The 19605-nt window shown below is 34.5% G+C and overlaps 2 protein-coding genes and 1 long non-coding RNA gene across 9 annotated transcripts in view; 1 reads left to right on the forward strand and 2 right to left on the reverse strand.

Annotated features, from left to right (window-relative positions):
• Positions 1–90, reverse strand: part of LOC128019020 (uncharacterized) — a 12846-nt gene extending 12756 nt beyond the window's left edge. For all 6 annotated transcript variants that reach the window (XR_008185037.1, XR_008185033.1, XR_008185034.1 and 3 more), the window contains exon 1: positions 1–90. This exon is cut by the window's left edge. This is a non-coding gene — a long non-coding RNA (uncharacterized LOC128019020).
• Positions 91–4522: 4432 nt separating this feature from the next.
• On the reverse strand, positions 4523–11084 carry LOC128019022 (myosin regulatory light chain 2, ventricular/cardiac muscle isoform-like). Its single transcript, XM_052604962.1, has 7 exons — positions 11031–11084; positions 8972–9061; positions 6907–6982; positions 6708–6812; positions 5678–5756; positions 5042–5090; positions 4523–4820 (listed from the first exon to the last, which is right to left on the reverse strand). Exons 1-7 carry the CDS (start codon positions 11031–11033, stop codon positions 4716–4718), a joined length of 507 nt encoding a protein of 168 aa, XP_052460922.1. The 5' UTR covers positions 11034–11084; the 3' UTR covers positions 4523–4715.
• Positions 11085–14473: 3389 nt separating this feature from the next.
• The window catches only part of LOC128019021 (homeobox protein cut-like 2), a 146915-nt gene continuing 141783 nt past the window's right edge, over positions 14474–19605 (forward strand). Inside the window, exon 1 of one of the 2 annotated variants that reach the window (XM_052604960.1) lies at positions 14474–14806. In XM_052604960.1, coding sequence (XP_052460920.1) covers positions 14744–14806 — 63 coding nt within the window. In that variant the 5' untranslated portion in view covers positions 14474–14743. The remainder of the gene's footprint in view (positions 14807–19605) is intronic. The other variant, XM_052604961.1, reaches the window with a different exon arrangement.

The raw sequence follows: 19605 nt of genomic DNA on the forward strand, positions 1-19605 counted from the left end.
GGGGAAAACAAATATGGGCGGGGCGACACGTGTCGCTCCGCCTCGAAGTGTCGCCCCGCCCCATCGTCCAGACTGCACTCTGGGGTTACTCCAGCTGCTGTGCTTCAAAAGCTCTTGCAGCAGCTCAACACTGGTTTTCTCTGAGGTGGTCGGATCACACCAGATTGTGGTTAATCTTGCATATCGATTTATATCTACTCTTCCTCTCCCTGCAGTTTGGTAATATAAAGATTCCTCATTTAAACTCCCACCTCTTCTGTGGGTTTTATTGTTCTGGGTCTGAATTTGGGCTCCTGTGGACACCGAATAATGCAGTGAAAGAACGCACTCAAAATGCACACGCGCTACGCGCACTTCATCATGTAACTTTACATTAGCCTAGATGCGTGCACTCTGTATGCACGATTTGTTTAGTTTTTTTATATACTTGATAATGTTAAAAGGCACATCGTTACAACAAAAAATACGAGTTCACATATCGCACCTAAACATGCGTGGAAAACGTAATTAGAGCTAGCTACTAAATTAGTTAAAAATGCCTGTCCATATACAGCTATGATCAGCTGTTCCTTCATATTGGCTGAGCTTTCAACGCTGTCACGGGAAAGGATGAAGCTGATTGGTTGGTTCTTGTCTCATGACCTGAGGTGCGCTTGCGGCATTTTGATAAAGTTGATGTTTTTAGCTCGATGCGGTGAGGACGCAAACGACGCATCTGGAAAAACGAGCGCGTTATTCCGCGAACTCATTATTTTTATTCATTCTACAAAGTAAACAATTTGTTTGCATTTGCGCGAGCATGTTCACGCAGCGTTGTCTCGCGAGTGCAGTGCACGTTTTTGAATTCCAACAGTCGAGAAGAGAAGAGACTGATCCCCGTCTGCTGATTTAAATTTATGTTCTGACGGAAATATTGTTGTGGTAAGTCAGATAAAGAATTTTTATTTTTTTATTTTTTTTTAAACCCATTATTATTAAGTTGTCAATGTTTCTACAGCGGATTTACACTAAAACACGAAATAGCCTGAACCGCGACAGTGTCACAAGTTTCCTTACATCGGTAAGTTTTGTTGTGCTTGTTGCAAACTGTTAAATTTTGTGTTTTCTGATCCTAAGCTTAGTTTTTAACTGCAGGTAGTGCTCAATCACTCAAATGTTAATGAAGAACAGCCCTACAGAACAGCCATACAATCTGCAATATACGGCCAAATCAAGTTTTTTTGTATTATTCTTGACATCCATTCTTTTGGGGGGGGGGGGGGGGGGGTGGTTGAATGAATGCTTTAATTCTACTGATAATTGATTTTCAGTTATTTGTGCTATGTCACTACTTTTTTTATTTTTACTTTCAGCAAACAAAAAGATGCAAGACTGCAAACTTTCCAGTACTTCTGTTTTTTCCTTCACTAAAATGTCTTATAATTGCTTGATTATTGACCAGTAATGCTAGAAGATTGTAGATATACAATAGGGATTTTGTTATTTACTACTTTGTTTCAGATTATATTAAACCTGGAAAATATTGGAGAAGATCAATTAAGTTTTCAGGAGCACATTACTGTGATAAATGCTGAACTATGTAAAAGACAACCTGACTACACCAACAAAATCTAATCTTAAAAAAAAAAAAAGAGACGCGCTCTTTTTAAAAGTTGATTTAATGACAAAATCAATATGAGAGGTCATGGACATGTTCCCATTTCTTCGGGTTCCACAACTTGTGAGTATTTGTTTTTAGTGTTTTTTCCTTTGAGTTCAGTATTTCCACTGCATTAAAAAAAAATTGTACGAATAAAAACAGTCAAAATAGTTTTAATGGATTTTTCTTTCTATTTTCTTTTATTTCTTTTTTTGGTAGCTGCTGCATGAAGTGAAGATGCGATTTGGGAAGGACCTTCATCTTAATCTAGAGACTGCTCTTCAAGTTCTGAACAGTTTACTTCAGCAAATTGACACAAACACAAAAAGTATGTTCCTTTTTTCCTTAACACTAACATTAGTTGCTTGCTTTGTTGAAGGGTTAGTGTAATCGATTTATACCATGGTAAAACCATGCATGGTTTGTCTGAATATCTGATTCTGATTGGCTAAAAGGTGTGCATTAAAATAATTTGATTACAGGTAGTTTCAGTCAATTTAATTACAATTAAAGCTTAATGTGCTGCTGCAATGACATACATGCAAACAAAACACTTGCACACGGAGATCGGAGATTAAAGTAATGTGAACTGAGACCATTTGCATTTAATTTTTTACAGTTTTTACAACCTCAGTTGCATTGTTTCACTGCCATTCATAAATCCTCTCCTGTGTTCTCAAGGAGTAGTAAAGTGTCCATTGTAAGCATACTTCAGAATCTCAGCAGAAGTACTTTGATTTTGGATGCTGCTCTGCTCACATACTAATTAATGATTAAAGTTTGAAAGTGAAGTGTAAAATAAATTATATAAATGTTTTATTTGACTAAGTAATTACAGTATTTCAGATAATTATCTGAACTTGAGTTCCAAACTGTATGACGTTCATTGTGATGAGCAGATATTTGAGATGCCATCATTTTAGAGAATTGACAGCACAATCACTTGATTGCATGTAGCTCTGTGAGTGTGATAACAAAATTAAATAAAAATGTCTTGCTCTTGTAGAATAATGTTCTAATAAAGAATGTTTTACTCTTATTGACCGTTGTTTTGTAAAATCAGTAGAAATACAAAGATGTTAAAATTGAGAGAGGGCTGCTCAGTTTCTCACAAAAACATTTGCACAATTTAAATGAAAGACGTTGAGGCAAAAACACTGATGCATTTTTTTTTTTAGCAACCAGCCTTTAGATCTAGCATTCTGCATGCTTTAAATCAGATACAGAAATGATGTTGCTTGAACGAATAGCATTTTTATTTAAATTAACAACAGAGAGAAAGTGAGAAAATGCATGTGTGAATAATGTTTGTGTAGTGTCTCATCAATAATCAAGCTGCAAGTTTAGTTAAATCAAAAACAGATAGATTATTGCTTTTTAGTTTTTCAGCATGCTATCCAAGCTATTTTATTGATGAATATTGCATTGATCATGAAATTTCCGTGGTCATGATTGTTTGGGAGTTGCGTGTGCAACCTAGCCAGTGAATTGGCCCTTTCCACTGTGGTAAAAATGTTCAGCCACAAACCCCCTCCATGCAAAAAGAGCCAGCATCAATATGGAGGGTGTCAACATTGTGAGCGCAGAAATGGATGTGATGGAGGCAGTGGAGTGCCTCTTTGCTACTTATTTCATATTCAGTGTGGAATACCCCAAGCACATCACTCACATGATGAATTTTGTTGAGCAATACCTGTTTAAACTCCCCAGAAACCAAAAAAAAAAACTATGATCAATTATCATAATACTTTGATATTTCATGAATAGTGCTAATGTAAATTTGTAAATATTTTTACATTTTAGGGTCTTGATGTTTGTCAATTATATGAAATATTTAATCCAGAAAGGACAAAAGAAATAATCATGAATGAACCCCTAAAAGGTTCCATATAGAACCTTTTTCCTGGTTACAAAGAACCCTAAAGGGTTCTTTTGATTGAACCCTTAAAAGGGGGATCTATAGAACCTTTTAGGGGTTCCAAATACGTAGCGCCTGATAGAACCTTTTAAGGTTCTATACAGAACCTTTTCTTCTAAGAGTGTAGGGCTGTTTGATACAAAGCTTATAAAGCTTTAAAAATGTCACTGACTGGTGTTTTAGTGCATTTCCTGCAACTATGGAAAAATAGAGGGTGCAGTGTTACATCACCAGAGCAGTTTGTTTCATGTTTGTACCATGAGAAGATGATGGCTGCATCAGTGCGCCAAAACAAAATGCTAGTAAAGTATCTTAAGATAAAGATATTTGGTATGTGTAATTTAAGGTGTCAAGCATTAGTATATGAATTTACAATCATTCAGTTTTGTTGAGTGTGGTCATAGAATGAGTAAATATGTTATATATTAAATATGTGAGATAACGGTGCATTGAGGTATTCGTATATACCTCGTATATACCTCGTGTATACCTCAAATGGGAGTTACTTCCGTTATTACCGTGTTTATCTATTAACAGAGAAGCTGTGGCTTTAATTGCAACAAAAACAATGATGTTAACTCCTTTCTGAAAAAGATAATGCAGCTCTTCAGCTGTGAAGCTATTTTACTGATAAAAGTTAGTTAAAATGAGTTGATTCAAATTATGAGTGTCATTCATTAGATGAAGTGTTTGTATTCTGCTCAAAATCTGGAGCAATTTTTATCTGGTCATATTTTCAACACTATAGACCTAATTATTATGTTTAATGTCAAATCTAACAAATGCATTTTTGTGAAATTTATTATACATAATTTTTACAGGTGTGCTTGTATTGTTTTTCTTTATGATAAATCACACTTGCTTTTGATATCTATTTTTATCTAATACAATGACATTCATACTTAATTGTGTAGTGTTTGTGGCTGGTGTAAATTCAAATTAATGCAAACGTATAGGCTTATGAATAATTTTACTGCACAAATTTTATTAGGCACCGTATATCAGTATACCCTCTAAAAATCACAAAACCAACTCTAATATGAAATGCATTTCATTCTCATCTGATTTAATTCAGTTCAGTGCTGGAAATGAGAGACTATGTATCATATTTGTTGTACCATAGATGCAGAACTAGTCATGATGGTAAAATAAGATATTTCACTCTTGGTCCTTCTCCTCCCCGTGTGTAATGATGTAGACCAGATTCTTATAGTCCACATTTCCTGCAGCGTCTGGAGGAAAAGCACTAAACATCTGCTCCGTCTGAGGAAAGATGGATGAAAAATAGCAGTATAGAATAGTTAGAATAAAATTCACTAGTCACGTTCAAAATCTATAGATAAACACAATATAATGTCATCACCTCTCCGCTTTTCTATGAACATGGAATATAAATGTAATTGTGACGTATACGGCACAGTGCTGTGAAGGACACTGAGAACTGAAGTGTTAGACACAAAACAAATAATCTCAAGATGTCAAACCTCTTCTGGAGAAAATCGGTCTGCTTGCGTTGTCAACATCCGTGCCAAACTGTGAGGACACACAAACTTCAGTTTGACTTTTTGATATGATCGTATTACGTCTGGCAAACAATGAACACACTCCAAACTCTTTAGGCATGAATTTAATAATTTATATTTATTTTATTTGATTTTGAAATCTATTTGATTTTATTTAAATAATCAGGTTTTTAAGCATTTATTCAAACTGCTCCGAATTGAGAAAACCTATTTTTTCAGTTAAAAGGGTTCAAATATGGCTAGCTGTGGAACAAGCAAAAATTAATTCATGCTTGTGCTTTCAAAATATATCCAGGGTATTAATACTATTACATAAATCTGACCTGTTTCTTTCATGTCTGGCTGACAAATATGCATCGCATTTTATGTTAAAACTGTAATACAAATTGATTAAAATTCAAAATACTTTATTTTTTTATTTTATTTAGGCCAACGTATATATTTTTTAAGTGTACATGCATGCATGATTTAAACAGTCTATATGTACTGCATCTGTTACTTCAGTAGCTCGTAATGTCACAAGCTGCCAAACAAAGCAGAATCTCTGGAGAAATGGATTTGCAGAGAAGCAGACTTTGTTGTTTCAATGCTACTCACAAATCCTTCCTCAAGGTCCCCTTTCCCTCTGGGTCGAACACTTTAAAGGCATTCAGAATGGTCTCCTCTGCATCGGCACCTGTTTTTTTTTTTTTTTTTTTTTTTTTAGAAAGAGCACAAAAGAAAACTTTGTACAGGATTCCTAGCGGAATTTCTATCACAGTTTGGGGCCGATCTCATGGGAATCATCTTACAGGCTCATACAAGAGCTTCCACAACATATAACTCCCTATAGGCCTATTATGATTCCCAGTAGGATCAAATGCTTCAGTTGGAGTTCAGAAGGAAAGGAAATCCCTGTGTGATTTCTTATCCACTCATAAGACTTCATTCCAAAACATGGAGTTATGTTTAAATGAAATACAATACAAGTTTTTAAGAATTAAAATCAGTTTTTATGTTTTGAATGAATCTTTCACTCGCCAACACTGCATTTAAAAAAAATACAGTTCAAATTTTATTTTGAAATAATATAAAAAAAATAATAATAATCCTGTGATCAATTTCCAGCATCATTCCTCCAGTCTTCAGTGTCACATGATCTTCAGAAATCATTCTAATATGCTGATTTACTGCTCAAGAAACATTTCTGATTATCAACAGTTGTGCTGCTTCATATTTTTGTGGAAACTGTGATGCATTTAATTTTTCAGGATTCTTTGCTGAATAGAAAGCTCAAAAGAACAGCATTTATTTGAAACAGAAATTATTTGTTATGGCTTTACTCCCGCTCTTGAGCAGTTCAGTGCACCGTTGCTGAATAAAAGTGTTAATTTTTCCGAACATTTTACTGACCCAAACTAGTCCCTTAAATTGGTAGTGTATGAATTTTTTTTTTCTTTTAAATAGAATAGTTAAAAATAAACTCTTTTTGAGTTTAGCTTGAATGCTCAAGAAATTACAATCAGAAATGTTGCTCTATTGGTTTGTCAAGGCAACATAAAGATGCTTGCTTTTATAATCCTGCTGGATAAAATACAGTTCGTACAGGGTTTTTGTATTCTTTGTGCCACTTTACCCCACCATTTACCTTTAAGCTTCTCCCCAAACATGGTGAGGAAGACGGTGAAGTTAATGGGTCCTGGAGCCTCCTTCAGCATCTCCTCGAGCTCCTCTTGTTTGACGTTCAGGCGGCCTGCGGAGGCAGAGGTCAGAACTGCTGTCAGAGAGACGCTTCATCCACCAATGCAGAACGACAGTGACGTATAGCAGAGATTATTACAGTTCACCTAAAGCTGCGAACGTATCCCTCAGGTCATTCTTGTCGATAAAGCCGTCTCTGTTCTGGTCCATGATTGTGAAAGCCTGAGGCAGATGAAAGAGAGAGAATATAGAGTGTGTGTGAGAGGGATGCAGAATGTAGTCCGTTATTTCTGCACCCCTACTTGCACAGAATGGAATTAGTCCAACATAATTCATCATTGTTGAATAGTTGACATATTGTGTTGCTACAGTATATCCTTTTATGACGTTGACTTTTAGTGAACCTCTTGAATCTTCTGCATCTATTTGCCTTTAGGTGAAATATGCACTTTGACCAACTTCTAATTTAACTTTTGTGGTGACAGATGTTTGAAAACATGTTGAGATGTTCATCATGTATTGCAATTAAAACCATTTTGTATGCACTCTAAAATGCGCTTGTTTTCACTACTTTTACTGTAAAGCCACCTAAAAATGTATTATTTGTCAGTATTTACTCACCATCATCCTGTTTGCACTGTGTGGGTTTTCTATAGAATGCAAAAGGAGAGTTTTTCAAATTGGTGCATTATATTTGTGAGTCAGTGTTATTTAAGTATAATACCATGCTTGTTTTTATGACTATATTGTGATTTTTTTTATTTATTTATAAGTTTTAGTTTTTATTTTATTTTAATTATATATATAGTTTTTATTTGTTCGTATTTCTTTTATTTTCTTTTTTATTATTATTTAGTTATTTTAGTACATCAAGTTAAACCCAAATTAAAATGTTTCTTTAGCAGTAGCCAAAAAAACACTATATGGGTCAAAATGATAGATTTTTTAAGATATTAAGTAAAGATCATGTTCCATGTAGATATTTTGTAAATATTGTACCGTAAATATATCAAAACTTAATTTGAGTTGTAATAACATTGCTAACAATTTATTTGGACAAATTCAAAGGTGATTTTCTCAGTATTTAGATTTTTTTTGTACCCTTAGATTCCAGATTTTCAAATATTTTTATCTCTGCCAAATACTGTGCTCCTAACAAACCATACATCAATGGAAATCTCATTTATTCAGTTTTTAGATGGTATATAAATCAAAATTTTGAAAACATGATGCTTAAGAATGGTTTTGTGGTTCAGGGTCACAAATAAAATAAAATCTTAAAACATCTTAAAACAGTTATTTTCCAAGGCAACATCTCATTTTAATTTAGTTTAACTTGATTTGCAGTGTAATAAAAAAATATAAAATATAAATATTAAAAATATTAATATTTTACTGTAGATTTATTTTAAACCAATATTTTTTTTGTTTTAGTAACCTATAATAACCCTGCTTTGACTCAAACCAAGTCATTTTGAATCTGAATGTGTTTGAGTTTTGGTAGCAGTCTTGGAATATAATTCTCAAGTCATATAGTCTACTGTTATGATATTCTAAGGATTATGTGTTTTTTGGAATTTGTGTTCCACAGAAAAATAACATTAAAAATCAAATAAATAATGACATGAGGGTGAGAAAATAATCACAAATTAATTTTTAGGTGAAGTCATTCTTTAACTAAAGGACAGACCTCCCCGTTGTGCTGCTTGTTTTGCCAAACTCTCTCATTTGTATATTTCTAGTTCCTGTAATTCTGCTTTACCTTGTGTCTTTGAGTTAGTTTGTGATACGTGTGTGAGAGAGAGAGAGACAGACTGAAAGAGAGAGAGAGAGACAGTTGTCTGCACGTTCTCATCACTGCCATCTCGGATCAGTGTCATGCTTATCCTGTTTGTCCTGATCTTTTCACAGCCGCTTTGAGACCAGAGAGAACGTCTGTCCTGCTGTATTTTCCACGCAGATTTCAGGGCCCTTAAAGTAGTTTGGAATGTGTGTGTGTGTGTGTATGAGTGTGTGTTCAGGGTGTAAATCACTTTGCTGTGCTAATCATTACTGACACATTCTGAATTATTCACTAGCGATGATGAACACTGACATATTGAAGTCGCATACAGGAATCTCGCAGTAGTTGCTCGATATCACACTGAAAGAGTCACGATAAACACAATTGTCAAAGCAATTAGAGTCAAACGAGTCAAATGTGGTTTCTACCTCTTTGAACTCCTGGATCTGTGTTTGTTCAAACATGGAGAAGACATTAGAATTGGCTCCTTCTGCCCGCTTCTTTGCCTTTTTGGGTGCCTGCAAACACAAGTTACACAGAATAGCTAAACAGAAATACACTTCGGTATGCCATTACATTTTGTGCACTTTATGCTGATTTTTGTTTTTGTCTTTTGCAATCTCTCTTTAAAAAGAGAAATAACATATTCAAAAACCCTCAAACACATTTTACATCTTATTTTAAATAAGAGTGTAGTGGAAAATACACAACTGTTCCAAGGTTTTTGGGAAGAAATTGATATACTTTTTCAGCATTAAATTGATCAAAACATTGATTTATGCGAATGCTGTTCTTTTCAACTTTCTATTAATCAAATCCTAAAAATAAAATTGTAGTTTCTATAAAAATATGAAGCAGCACAACGGTTTTCAACAATGATAATAATCAGAAATGTTTCAGTATATTTTCATGATTTCTGAAGGTTCATGTGACACTGAAGACTGGAGTAATGTTGCTGAAAATACAGCTTTGCATCACAGGAATAAATTACATTTGAAAATCTATTCACGTAGAAAAGGGTTATTTTAAACAAATAATATTTCACAATATTTGCTGTAGTTAATCAAACAAATGGTTCCTTGGTAAACAGAAGAGAACCTCTCAACAGCTTTTACAGACTCCAAACTTTTTTATGACAGAACATTTTAATATCACAATTGTAAACGGCAATCTGTTTAAATTGAGACTTTTACTGAAGTCTCTTGCTAAAAAGCTCCATAAATCTCACACATCTCCTCCTAATATTGTCTCAAAGTGTGCTACTAACTCAAATATTTCTCATCAGATCCTTTCTGTCAATGGTTGTCTCATTTGTGTCTTTGCATTTCTCTTAAGAAGTTTTAGGTGAGTCATCAGAGTTAAAATTCCTCCCGAGCAATGAATGGGCAGCAATGTGATGAGGGTATGAGTGTGGAAATGTTTCGTGTCCTGTAGGATGTATAATTAGGATCAGATGTGGGATTACAGACTGCTGACAGCCTCGTCTCGGAGCCTGTTGAGAGGTAATCCCACCAAGACAAGGATTAAACGCTACTATTTACATTCCTGCCACACCATTTGGAAAACATTGCGAGATGCGTTTCTGCTGGATGAGATCGCAGCTCGACAGCTGCTCATCGGCCTTCTGTCTGGATATCATCTCAACAGTTGTGCTGTAGACGAGGCCAGAGCTGAAGCACTGAGTATGCGGAGTATTTTCAAGGGATTTTCTTTTTATTAAACCGCATAGAGAGAAACCCACAGGAAAATGTTAGTGCTCAAAGGTTCATAACTCAAGAGAGTTCTTATTTATGAATCATCTTCAACTAAGTCTCAAAAATTCCTGAAGCGGAATAAAAAATGGTCGGCATGCAGTAATAGAACTAAAATGAATAAAATTAGCTCAGCTCATTTGAATTAGATTCTGGTCAAAAACTATTATAAGTGTGAATATTATTAGCAATTTCAAAGTGAAAATTGTTTCTATGCACATTTCTCACACACACACACATATTAGAAAAACCTGAAAACAGTTGTAATATATTTTTTTCTGAGACTTAATCTAGTCTTTTTCATATATACCCCCATATATATATATATACCCCCCCCCCCCCCCCCAACAGTTAAAAGTCTCCATGTGCTCTCGAAATGTAAACATTAATAAAACTATAACGAGTCACATATTGCCTTTTTCTATTTTTGAGTGCTGGAAATGTTTGTATCTATCATTGAGAACAGAAACATTTGACTTTTCATGTATTTACTTGTTGAAAGTGGAATTATTAAAGCATCAGAGGCTCTGGATGAGTCAGACAGATGTATGTGGCCCTGATGAATCAGACTTCAACATAAGTCTCAAACCCAGACAGACAGAAATCAACTCAGACTAGCTCATTTTTTAGATCTTTGTTTGGATGCATCAAGAGAATATCAAGTTAAAAATGTCTGCTGATATTAAAAGACCGAATGAATGAATGAATGAATAAATGCATGTCAAAGCAAACTCACCATGACCGTAAAACCCTTGAATTCAGGAGCAAAGCACGAGTGATTTCAGACAAGTGTGGAAATGCTGATTTTGTATATATATCACCCCATTCCCCACCTCTCACTGTCTATTAATACATCCTCATGCGCTTCACCAGGTAGCCAGTTGTCGACTTCATAAGTTATTATAAGAATCCTGATTAAAGGGGTTTAGTACAGGAGCCAGAGGGCTTCAACTCAGAACAGATGACAGTTGTTTCAATATAGCTAGAACTTTCCTAACCTATGATTGACAGCGCCATTTATTTCTATTAATGTTGTTTCTCAGTCTTTGTAGATTCATTTCATGCTATTTTGTGGAATCAAATGGTCTAGAAGCTCAAGATTTCAATATTAAGTGTCAAAGATATTAAGATATAAAGTATTAAGCTTAACTTTTATTCATCCTCTTTGATTCATCATCTGTGATTTTTGGTGGATAAATGAAGTCACTTTTCTGCAAGTACAGCAGAGGAGCCCACAGTGTTATTTCTCATTGAGATATTATTATAGTTTTTATATTTTAAGTTATATATATATCCGGACAAAAGTTCAGAATCAGAGCGTTTTTTCTAATGTTTTTTTTTTTTTTTCAGGATATTTTGATGAATAAAAAGTTCAAAAGAAGCATTTATTTAAAAAAATATTTATTTTCTAACAATATACACTACATTTCAGAAATTTGGGGTCAGACAATTTTTATTTATTATTATTTTTTTTAAGAAATTAAAACTTTTACTCAGCAGGGATGTTACATTTTTTAAAGGGATAGTAAAGATTTATATTGTTAGAAACGATTTAAAATTTAAATAAATGCTGTTCTTTTGAACATTTTATTCATCAAAGAATCCTGAAAAAAATAAGAATATTTGGCAGCAATATTCTAATAATTCTAATAATAAATCTGCATATTAGAATATTTATGTGTCTATTGCGTTTTATTTCATTCTTTTTTTTAGTTATTTTAGAATATTGTTCAACTAAATGAAAAATAAATAAATTAATATAATAAATAATTAATACATGAAAAAAAATAGAAAATTTTATTTTGGTTAACATTTATTTTATTAAAAAAATGTTTTTATGGTTTTAGTTTTGTTAACTGCAATAGCCCTGGTGTTTTGTTATTTTCATTTGGGTTTATGTATTTATGCAATGCGTGTATGTATTTATTTATTTAAAAATATGTCTAGTTTTTTTTTTTTTTTCAGTTTTAGTTATTTTAGTACAGCAAGTTAGAGTTTAAACCAAGTAAAACTAGTTTTTATGGTTTTAGAAACTAAACATCATCAGCATAGTTTAGTCCGGTCGATGTTATCAGAAGGTTGAAACACAACCTTTGCTTGACCTCAAACTCAAACCCTGCATGCAATAAAATTAGATTAGATTACAACACTTTTAGTGCCAATTTGTCGTGATATAAAAGCTAAGTTACCATCAGGAAAGACAGTTTTCCTTTCCAAAGATGATCAATGTGGTCAGTTACAACTCAGACAGCATTGCTTTAGTGAAAGCAACATAGAAGAATGACTTCTAGAAAGGTTTTCTAGGTTTCTGACAGAGATGCTGTTCCAGGACCAACATGTACTTGGCTCAATAACGTTCACCTGTTTCAGTCATGGGATGCACACACATGCTAAACCTTTCCAGCCACCTGATGGCAGTCTCAACAAGTTTCCGTTTCAAGGCCTTTTGCACTCCAGAGTCGATCAATATATCAGAGTTCAGCAGCTCTCGTCAATATTCCTGGAATTATAATGCCAAGCGTAGTCAAACATTCATGTGTATCAATCCAAACACACTCATCTGATCCCATCCTTTTGTGTTTAGTTTTCATTTTTATTCCACAGTATTAGTATTGCTGTTTTTAAGTCCCAGATATTAGAGGATTTTTTTTTTCTTTTTTACAAAACCCTTAGAAACAGTCTCAGAGTTTGGCCCACAGAGATTCGTAAAAACAATCTCCCATGCTTTCTGAACCCCATTTTTAGATTTGAACAAAAGTAATAAGTGTTTCCGCATCAGCCTTGTATATCAGAACTGATTTAAATTTCAAATTTAACAGTGAGCCATATCAAAACAAGGTATATTATTCCTTTCTTATAAGACTGATGCTGCCTTTCTCCCCTGAAGCAATAAATAAAAAGCAATAAAACATAAACTTTTAATAAGCACCTTTTTATATTCCCCGTAGGTGGCTTACAAAGTGCAAATACATTTCTCCTTAAAAATAGACTTGCGTTTGGTTTTAATAGCGAAGGGGAGAATGACAGATGTGCTCTCTTAGTAATTGCTCGCAGTCCACAAGCCAGCGGAGCAGTTAACCTCTTAAACGCTTTCATTTCCAGACATTATTATACTGATATCAGTAATCCGCTGTATTTTGGAGACATAAGTCGAACTACTTATCCTAAAGATGAACGTAAGGTAATCACTTGAATAAAGGTTGCCTCTGTTAAAATTGCCATTTTCTATGCTTTTCTAAAAAGAACTGCAGCTAGTCATTATACACAATGTGTGAAAATAAAAATTGCTCACAGGGAAAGGTCACAATGTGGTGTGATGTGTTATTTTAAGGGGAATCTCGGGTCTGTGTGGTCATCTTTGTGGTACACCAATATTATCCTGATAAAATTGTAATCTGGACAATATGTGCTATATTTGAAGTGAATATAGTCTTCATTCTCAGGGCTACACGGCTCAGTCCAGTAGAAACGTCCTGTTCCACAAGAGGGAGCACGTGTTAACGTTTGAACACAACTGTCCAGTCAGAATAACAAATCATGCATTGATCGCACAATCCCTCAATAACATTTATGCTTTTTTAATGCAATGAGTTTATTATTCATCCGTCTTCAGACATAGAGAAAAATAGCAGGTTCAATATATATGTAAAAGAAAAAAAAAAAAAAAAAAAACATATTTTGCATTTGCTCGCATTAAGAACCTCTTGTTCTAGATAAATAACTGAAATATTCCTGGTGTTTATTGTAATTCCACACATCTCTTTATCTCATGTAACTAAGCTCATAGACTCAACTTTACACTTTCCGTGCATTTCTTCACTAATATTTAGCACGTTTAACTTTTGTTTGGTTTATGATGTTACCGTTCACATCTAAGTATTATAAAAAGCCCAAAAACTGTTTTAATAGGCGTAAGTATTAGCCTATTCTATTACGCGTATCTTCGTGCACTTCATTATTCAAAGAAACTATCAAATCACATTCACTCGTTTCACTTTAAAAAGCAAAGCTTTCAACCATTGAGTGTTTATGGCATGCATTACGCATTATTGACCTAAAGTTGCAAATCTCATTATGTGGGGCTCATTAATGATATGGAAGGATTTCGCCGTTTTACGCATCAAACATCTGGCGATGCGCATTGGTTGCTCGTCGTTCTCCTTCCACTTCCCAGACGTTATTGATCAACCCGTTACGTCAGTATTGATAACTTTACCGAACCCAAAATCAAGTGCAATCCCGGGAGCAGCACTAATGCATCTATATGCATCTATATTCTGTTCATATCGCATCCACCGGCTCTCGCGCGCTGCGCGTCCCGTCTAGTTTTCCACAACTGTTATTTTCCTAACATTTTTTTTCCATGTGGAGTGTAATCGTCAACGCTGTTTAACGGGGGGAATCCAGCCCATATATTTATTGTAGCCGCTCTTGAATATTGTGCTCAAGATGGCCGCCGATGTGGGATCGATGTTTCAATATTGGAAGAAATTTGATCTCCGGCGGCTTCAGGTTGGTCTTATTTCTCATCCTTTTTTACACGACGCGATTCTATAGGTGATAATGCACCGCGCATTTCATGCATTTTCTGTTTTGGGGACTTCAGAGGGACTGGATGGTGGTGTTGCATTGATAGTTATTAGTAATTGATCCTCTTCTGCCTTTTGTTCGGTTCAATCATTGATCAGGAGCGCGCAGGAGCAGCGGCAGCAGCCTCGCGCACACTAACCCGCTTTAACAGCACGTTTAGGGCTATTTAAACGCTTCTTTCGCGAGCTTGATTGGAAACGGAAACTTTTAATGCGTTTCCGAGTTGAGGACTTTAACTTTTTATCAGCCTGATGTGTTTTATTCTAACAGAAAGACGGAACGGTGACGCGCGGGTGCGCGGTTCGTTCTGTAAAGAGCCGGTTTGTGATTCACCTCAGACTTAATCAGATATACAGCTCGTGTGTTTTAGACCTTTAATGTTGATTGTGTTTATCCATCTCTCTCGTTTTGCCTTTTATTAGTGTGCTTCACTAATTATGACGCGGAGCGTAATGACCGTCGCACAGTCAGAGTTTAGGAAAGTTTGTGTATTTAATATTGACGTCTTTATTTATTATGACAACTTAATAGTTCTTAACTTAACAGTGAGTATAATCGCGTTACAAAATGTCAGGTTAATGCATGCATATCTACTTTATGCTCATATGTTAACGGTATGCCTTGCACGCAGTCTTTGTAATATGTGCATATTGTAATTCATTAACAATAGAAACATCACTTTTATTTTAAAATGCGATGGATTGAAATAGACTAAAGATGTAAACTTAGGATCGACTCTGTTTAAGATAAAAATCGTACCTTGCTCACGATGTTGGGGTGGCTTTTATAATGCTTTGAACCATGTACATTGACTCAGGTTCAATGTCAAACATGAACGTCCAAGATCCTTAAATACAAGAAATCTTTGAAAAATCTAGTTTCAGACATATGGGTTACGTATTTAAAAATGCAATCTTTGCAGCTTTGCTGTTTTCATACGTTTTTTTTTTTGTTGTTGTTAAATACAGTATAAAAAAATTAAATGTGGTGTAAGTTTTTCTTTTTTTTCTGTATTCTATTTTTCTATAGCGGTTTATATACATGTACACATATATGTATGTTTATATATATATATATATATATATATATATATATATATATATATATATATATATATATATATATATATATATATATATATATATATATATAAAATATTGATATAGAATACAGAATTAAAAAAAAAAAAAGATTTAAATGAAAAAGAAATCATTGACCCCTTGTTATTGTTAGTATTTATATGATTGCTGCACACAATAGCTACTATGTATCATCCGGACATATTTAAACGCATACTCCGGATTCATTCCAGTCCCAGTGTGTACGCTCCATTCACACCGCTTGCGACGCATCGAACCCAGAACGCTCGCTGACTGTTCGCGCTTCTCGGACTGTGTAATTGCATTCCCTGCTAATGTTTGTAAATCAGCCTCGGCCAGCGCAAGGGCACAGACTCAGCCCTATGATTGATGTTCTGTAACATAAGAAATGACAAGAGCATGCCAAGCCAAGCCGGAGAGGAATCAGATCCGTCTGTGTGTGTGTGTGTGTGTGTGTTTGGCTGATTGTTATTCAAGCCTTTCCAAAGAAGGGCTGCTCGTGTAGGCTGTTGTTGGAGTGTCTCTCATGTTTTTGGTTTATTCTGAATATTGACAGACGACACGTTCATACTGAGGGTATCCAAACCTTGAACCTGTTCATGGACAGGGAGCGCAAACATGTTTTCATGGAGGGCTCATCTGGACAAATATCAGATGGTTATTGTCTGGACTGTGCTCTGAATATTTCTGCTAGACTGATAAATCATAAGAGTAACCGGATTGAGGAGATTAAACGTTAAAGTGTAAGAATTAGACATTGACAAACACATGGATCGATTGCTAATCTGAATATTGAACGTTTGTATGGGGAGGAGTCATATCCCTTACATTGCCTACAGTGGCCTTAAGAGGACAAAGAGGTTTTGTGAATTAGTAGATCTTTTTGTTTTAAATACTGAGCTTTTAAGTTGTTAAATGACAGCTCTTTTAAATCAGCTTAGAGTTAAACAGTCAAAATCCATCTGTCATCATGAAAAGTGGCACCAGCGGTGAGCGCACAGTGCTGTTTTATTTCCCATGCATCCACTGGGCTCGATATATGAATCACACACATTTGCACATCAGAGTTTTTCTTTGTTTCAGGAGTAAGTCTAGGTCACACCTGGTTCAGGTTATTGATGCGTTCACCTGCAGCTTGTGACAGCTCAAGTCACATGTGAATGCAGCCACCGAATGCTTCCACAGCATCTTTCATCTCGCATGTGGATAGAAGCTAAAGAATACCGGGTTATTGAACCTTTTGTGGCCAATTCCACATCCAGTATGTGATTTTTAGTTTGTAGAACTAGTTATTGAGACTCGATGCATGTGACAGTAAGCAAAAATGTTTAAGTGCATATTTTTAGTTTTATGTGTAAATAAATGTGCCATATAACAGTTGCATTAGTCATTTGTCCCATTCCATATGGATGCACAAAACGCCATGTGCCTGTAAGTTATTTCGCCTCATTTCACAACAGAAGCAAAGCTATAAATATGAAATTCAGAGCAAATAATCTTAGCTTGCATTTAAGGCATAGTAGTTGTAAGTTTGTTGCTAGGTACGGATGCATGCTTCATGCTTCATTTAACAGTTGCATTTGTCATTTTATCCCATTCCATATAGTTATTTTGCATTTTTCAGATTGTGATGATTTTTATTAAATATGCATTGATTAATGTAGTGCGAGTCATAAAATGCACATAGATGTTATTTATGAAGCTGTTTGTTCTTCCTCTTCTTACGACACAAGAAAAGCTATAAATATGAAATTCAGAGGAAGCCCAGTCTGCTCACATTTAGTCTGTAGTCTTGAGAGTTTGCTGTTATCTGGTGTGCATGCATATATTGGACATATTAACGTTTTATATGTTTGAGACTTCAATTTTATGTTTATATGTGTTGTTTAACAGGTGCATAAGCCATTTCTCCATTCCATATGGATCCGTTTTCCACTGATTGTGTTCAAAACTTTAAAAAATGCATTGATTAATGAGTTGCAAGACCACTGTTTAGGCATGAAATGTGCATAGATGTTACTTACGAAGCTGTTACTCAGAAAACATCCACCTGAAAGGTATTTTCCCTCATGTTACAATAAAGTATGAACAGAAGCAAAGCTATAAATATGAAATTCAGGTATTTAGTCTTGAGAGTTTGCTGTTATCTGGTGCGAATGCATATTTGAGACATGTTAACGTTTTAAATATTCACGAGACATCGTTGTTAACTCATTTATGAATCCAGTCAGATGCTGTTTATTGCATGCTCAGATGGTCTTTCTTATTCTCCCGTGTGGCCCCTTTGACACGACGTCCCCCGAGGGCCCCTCACCCACTCTTGAACTTGAACTCCAGCGAGATGCATATATCGAGACGGGCGAAAGCTAAATAATGGAAAATATTCAGCACATCTGCAGCACTTTTAATGCGTCTAAAACTAAGCTTCAAGTTCAAAGGCGTCTTCCTGAAAGAGAATGTTTTTTCCTCTAACTCCAGACCCTCCTGAACGGAGCGCCACTGCTTGTTTTGACCAGCAGATGAATAAGTTCAGAAGAGGGGGGATCTGCGGCTGACAGATGATTTATGACCCTCTTTGTCTGTGTTGGTCGGTGGAGGAGCATCTGGCCGTGTCAGATGATGTTTTCGCTGGGGTCTGTGGCTTATGGCTGTCGCTTTGGTTGCTCTCAAATTACATCATTTCATACAGCAGTTCCTGTACTGCCATTAATCCTCAGAGGTGTTTCAGTGATATTCCCTCATGAACGAGCCTGGCGTTCCGGTCGCATTGGGAATTCTTCATAAGAGGGAATATTTGACATCCTCCTGTCTTGTTAGAAGGCATAGCGATGAGGGGTTTTTAGTGGTTTCTGGTGATTTTTCTCTCAGTAAAATGTTTAAATGCATGAACATCATGCATGTGGTAAAATGAGAAATAATTGTAGTAACACTTTCCAATAAATCCATTTGTTAAGTATATTTAATGCATTAACTAACATTAACAATGAGCAGTATTTAACAGTATTTATTCATCTTTGTTAACATCAGTTAATAAAAACACAACTCTTTATTGTTCATACTGTACATGTTAGCTCAGGTCCATTAAATAACATTAATAGATACAACTTTTGATTTTAATAATGTTAGTTTATATTAAATACTGTAGTTAACAAATAGAACCTTATTGGAAAGTGTTACCAAAAGTTTTTTGCAACTAGGGTTGTTATTTTAAATAATTTTATTGTAATTCTATTATAAAAAAAATAAATAAATAGTAGTAATAATGTAATAATAATAGTAGTAATAATAAAATAATAATGTTAGGTGTGTGCGTGGGTGTGAGTGTAAAAAAATCTAAAACTTAATAAATGTAAACATTATATATATATATATATATATATATATATATATATATATATATATATATATATATATATACACATACATAAAGTATTTAATTATATATATATATATATATATATATATATATATATATATATATATATATATATATATATATATATATACACGTGTGTGTATGTGTATATATATATATATATATATATATATATATATATATATATATATATATATATATATATATATATATATTAGGGGTGTAACGATACGCGTATTCGTATT

Source organism: Carassius gibelio, chromosome A8, assembly GCF_023724105.1.
Source record: "Carassius gibelio isolate Cgi1373 ecotype wild population from Czech Republic chromosome A8, carGib1.2-hapl.c, whole genome shotgun sequence".
Classification (NCBI taxonomy): Eukaryota; Metazoa; Chordata; class Actinopteri; order Cypriniformes; family Cyprinidae; genus Carassius; species Carassius gibelio.

Coding starts and splice junctions, on each gene's coding strand:
- LOC128019022 (XM_052604962.1), bottom strand. Junction 6,813..6,906: donor GGATACGTTCGCAGCTTTAG/GTGAACTGTAAT, acceptor CTGCCTCCGCAG/GCCGCCTGAACGTCAAACAA. Junction 5,091..5,677: donor GGGACCTTGAGGAAGGATTT/GTGAGTAGCATT, acceptor GTGTCCTCACAG/TTTGGCACGGATGTTGACAA.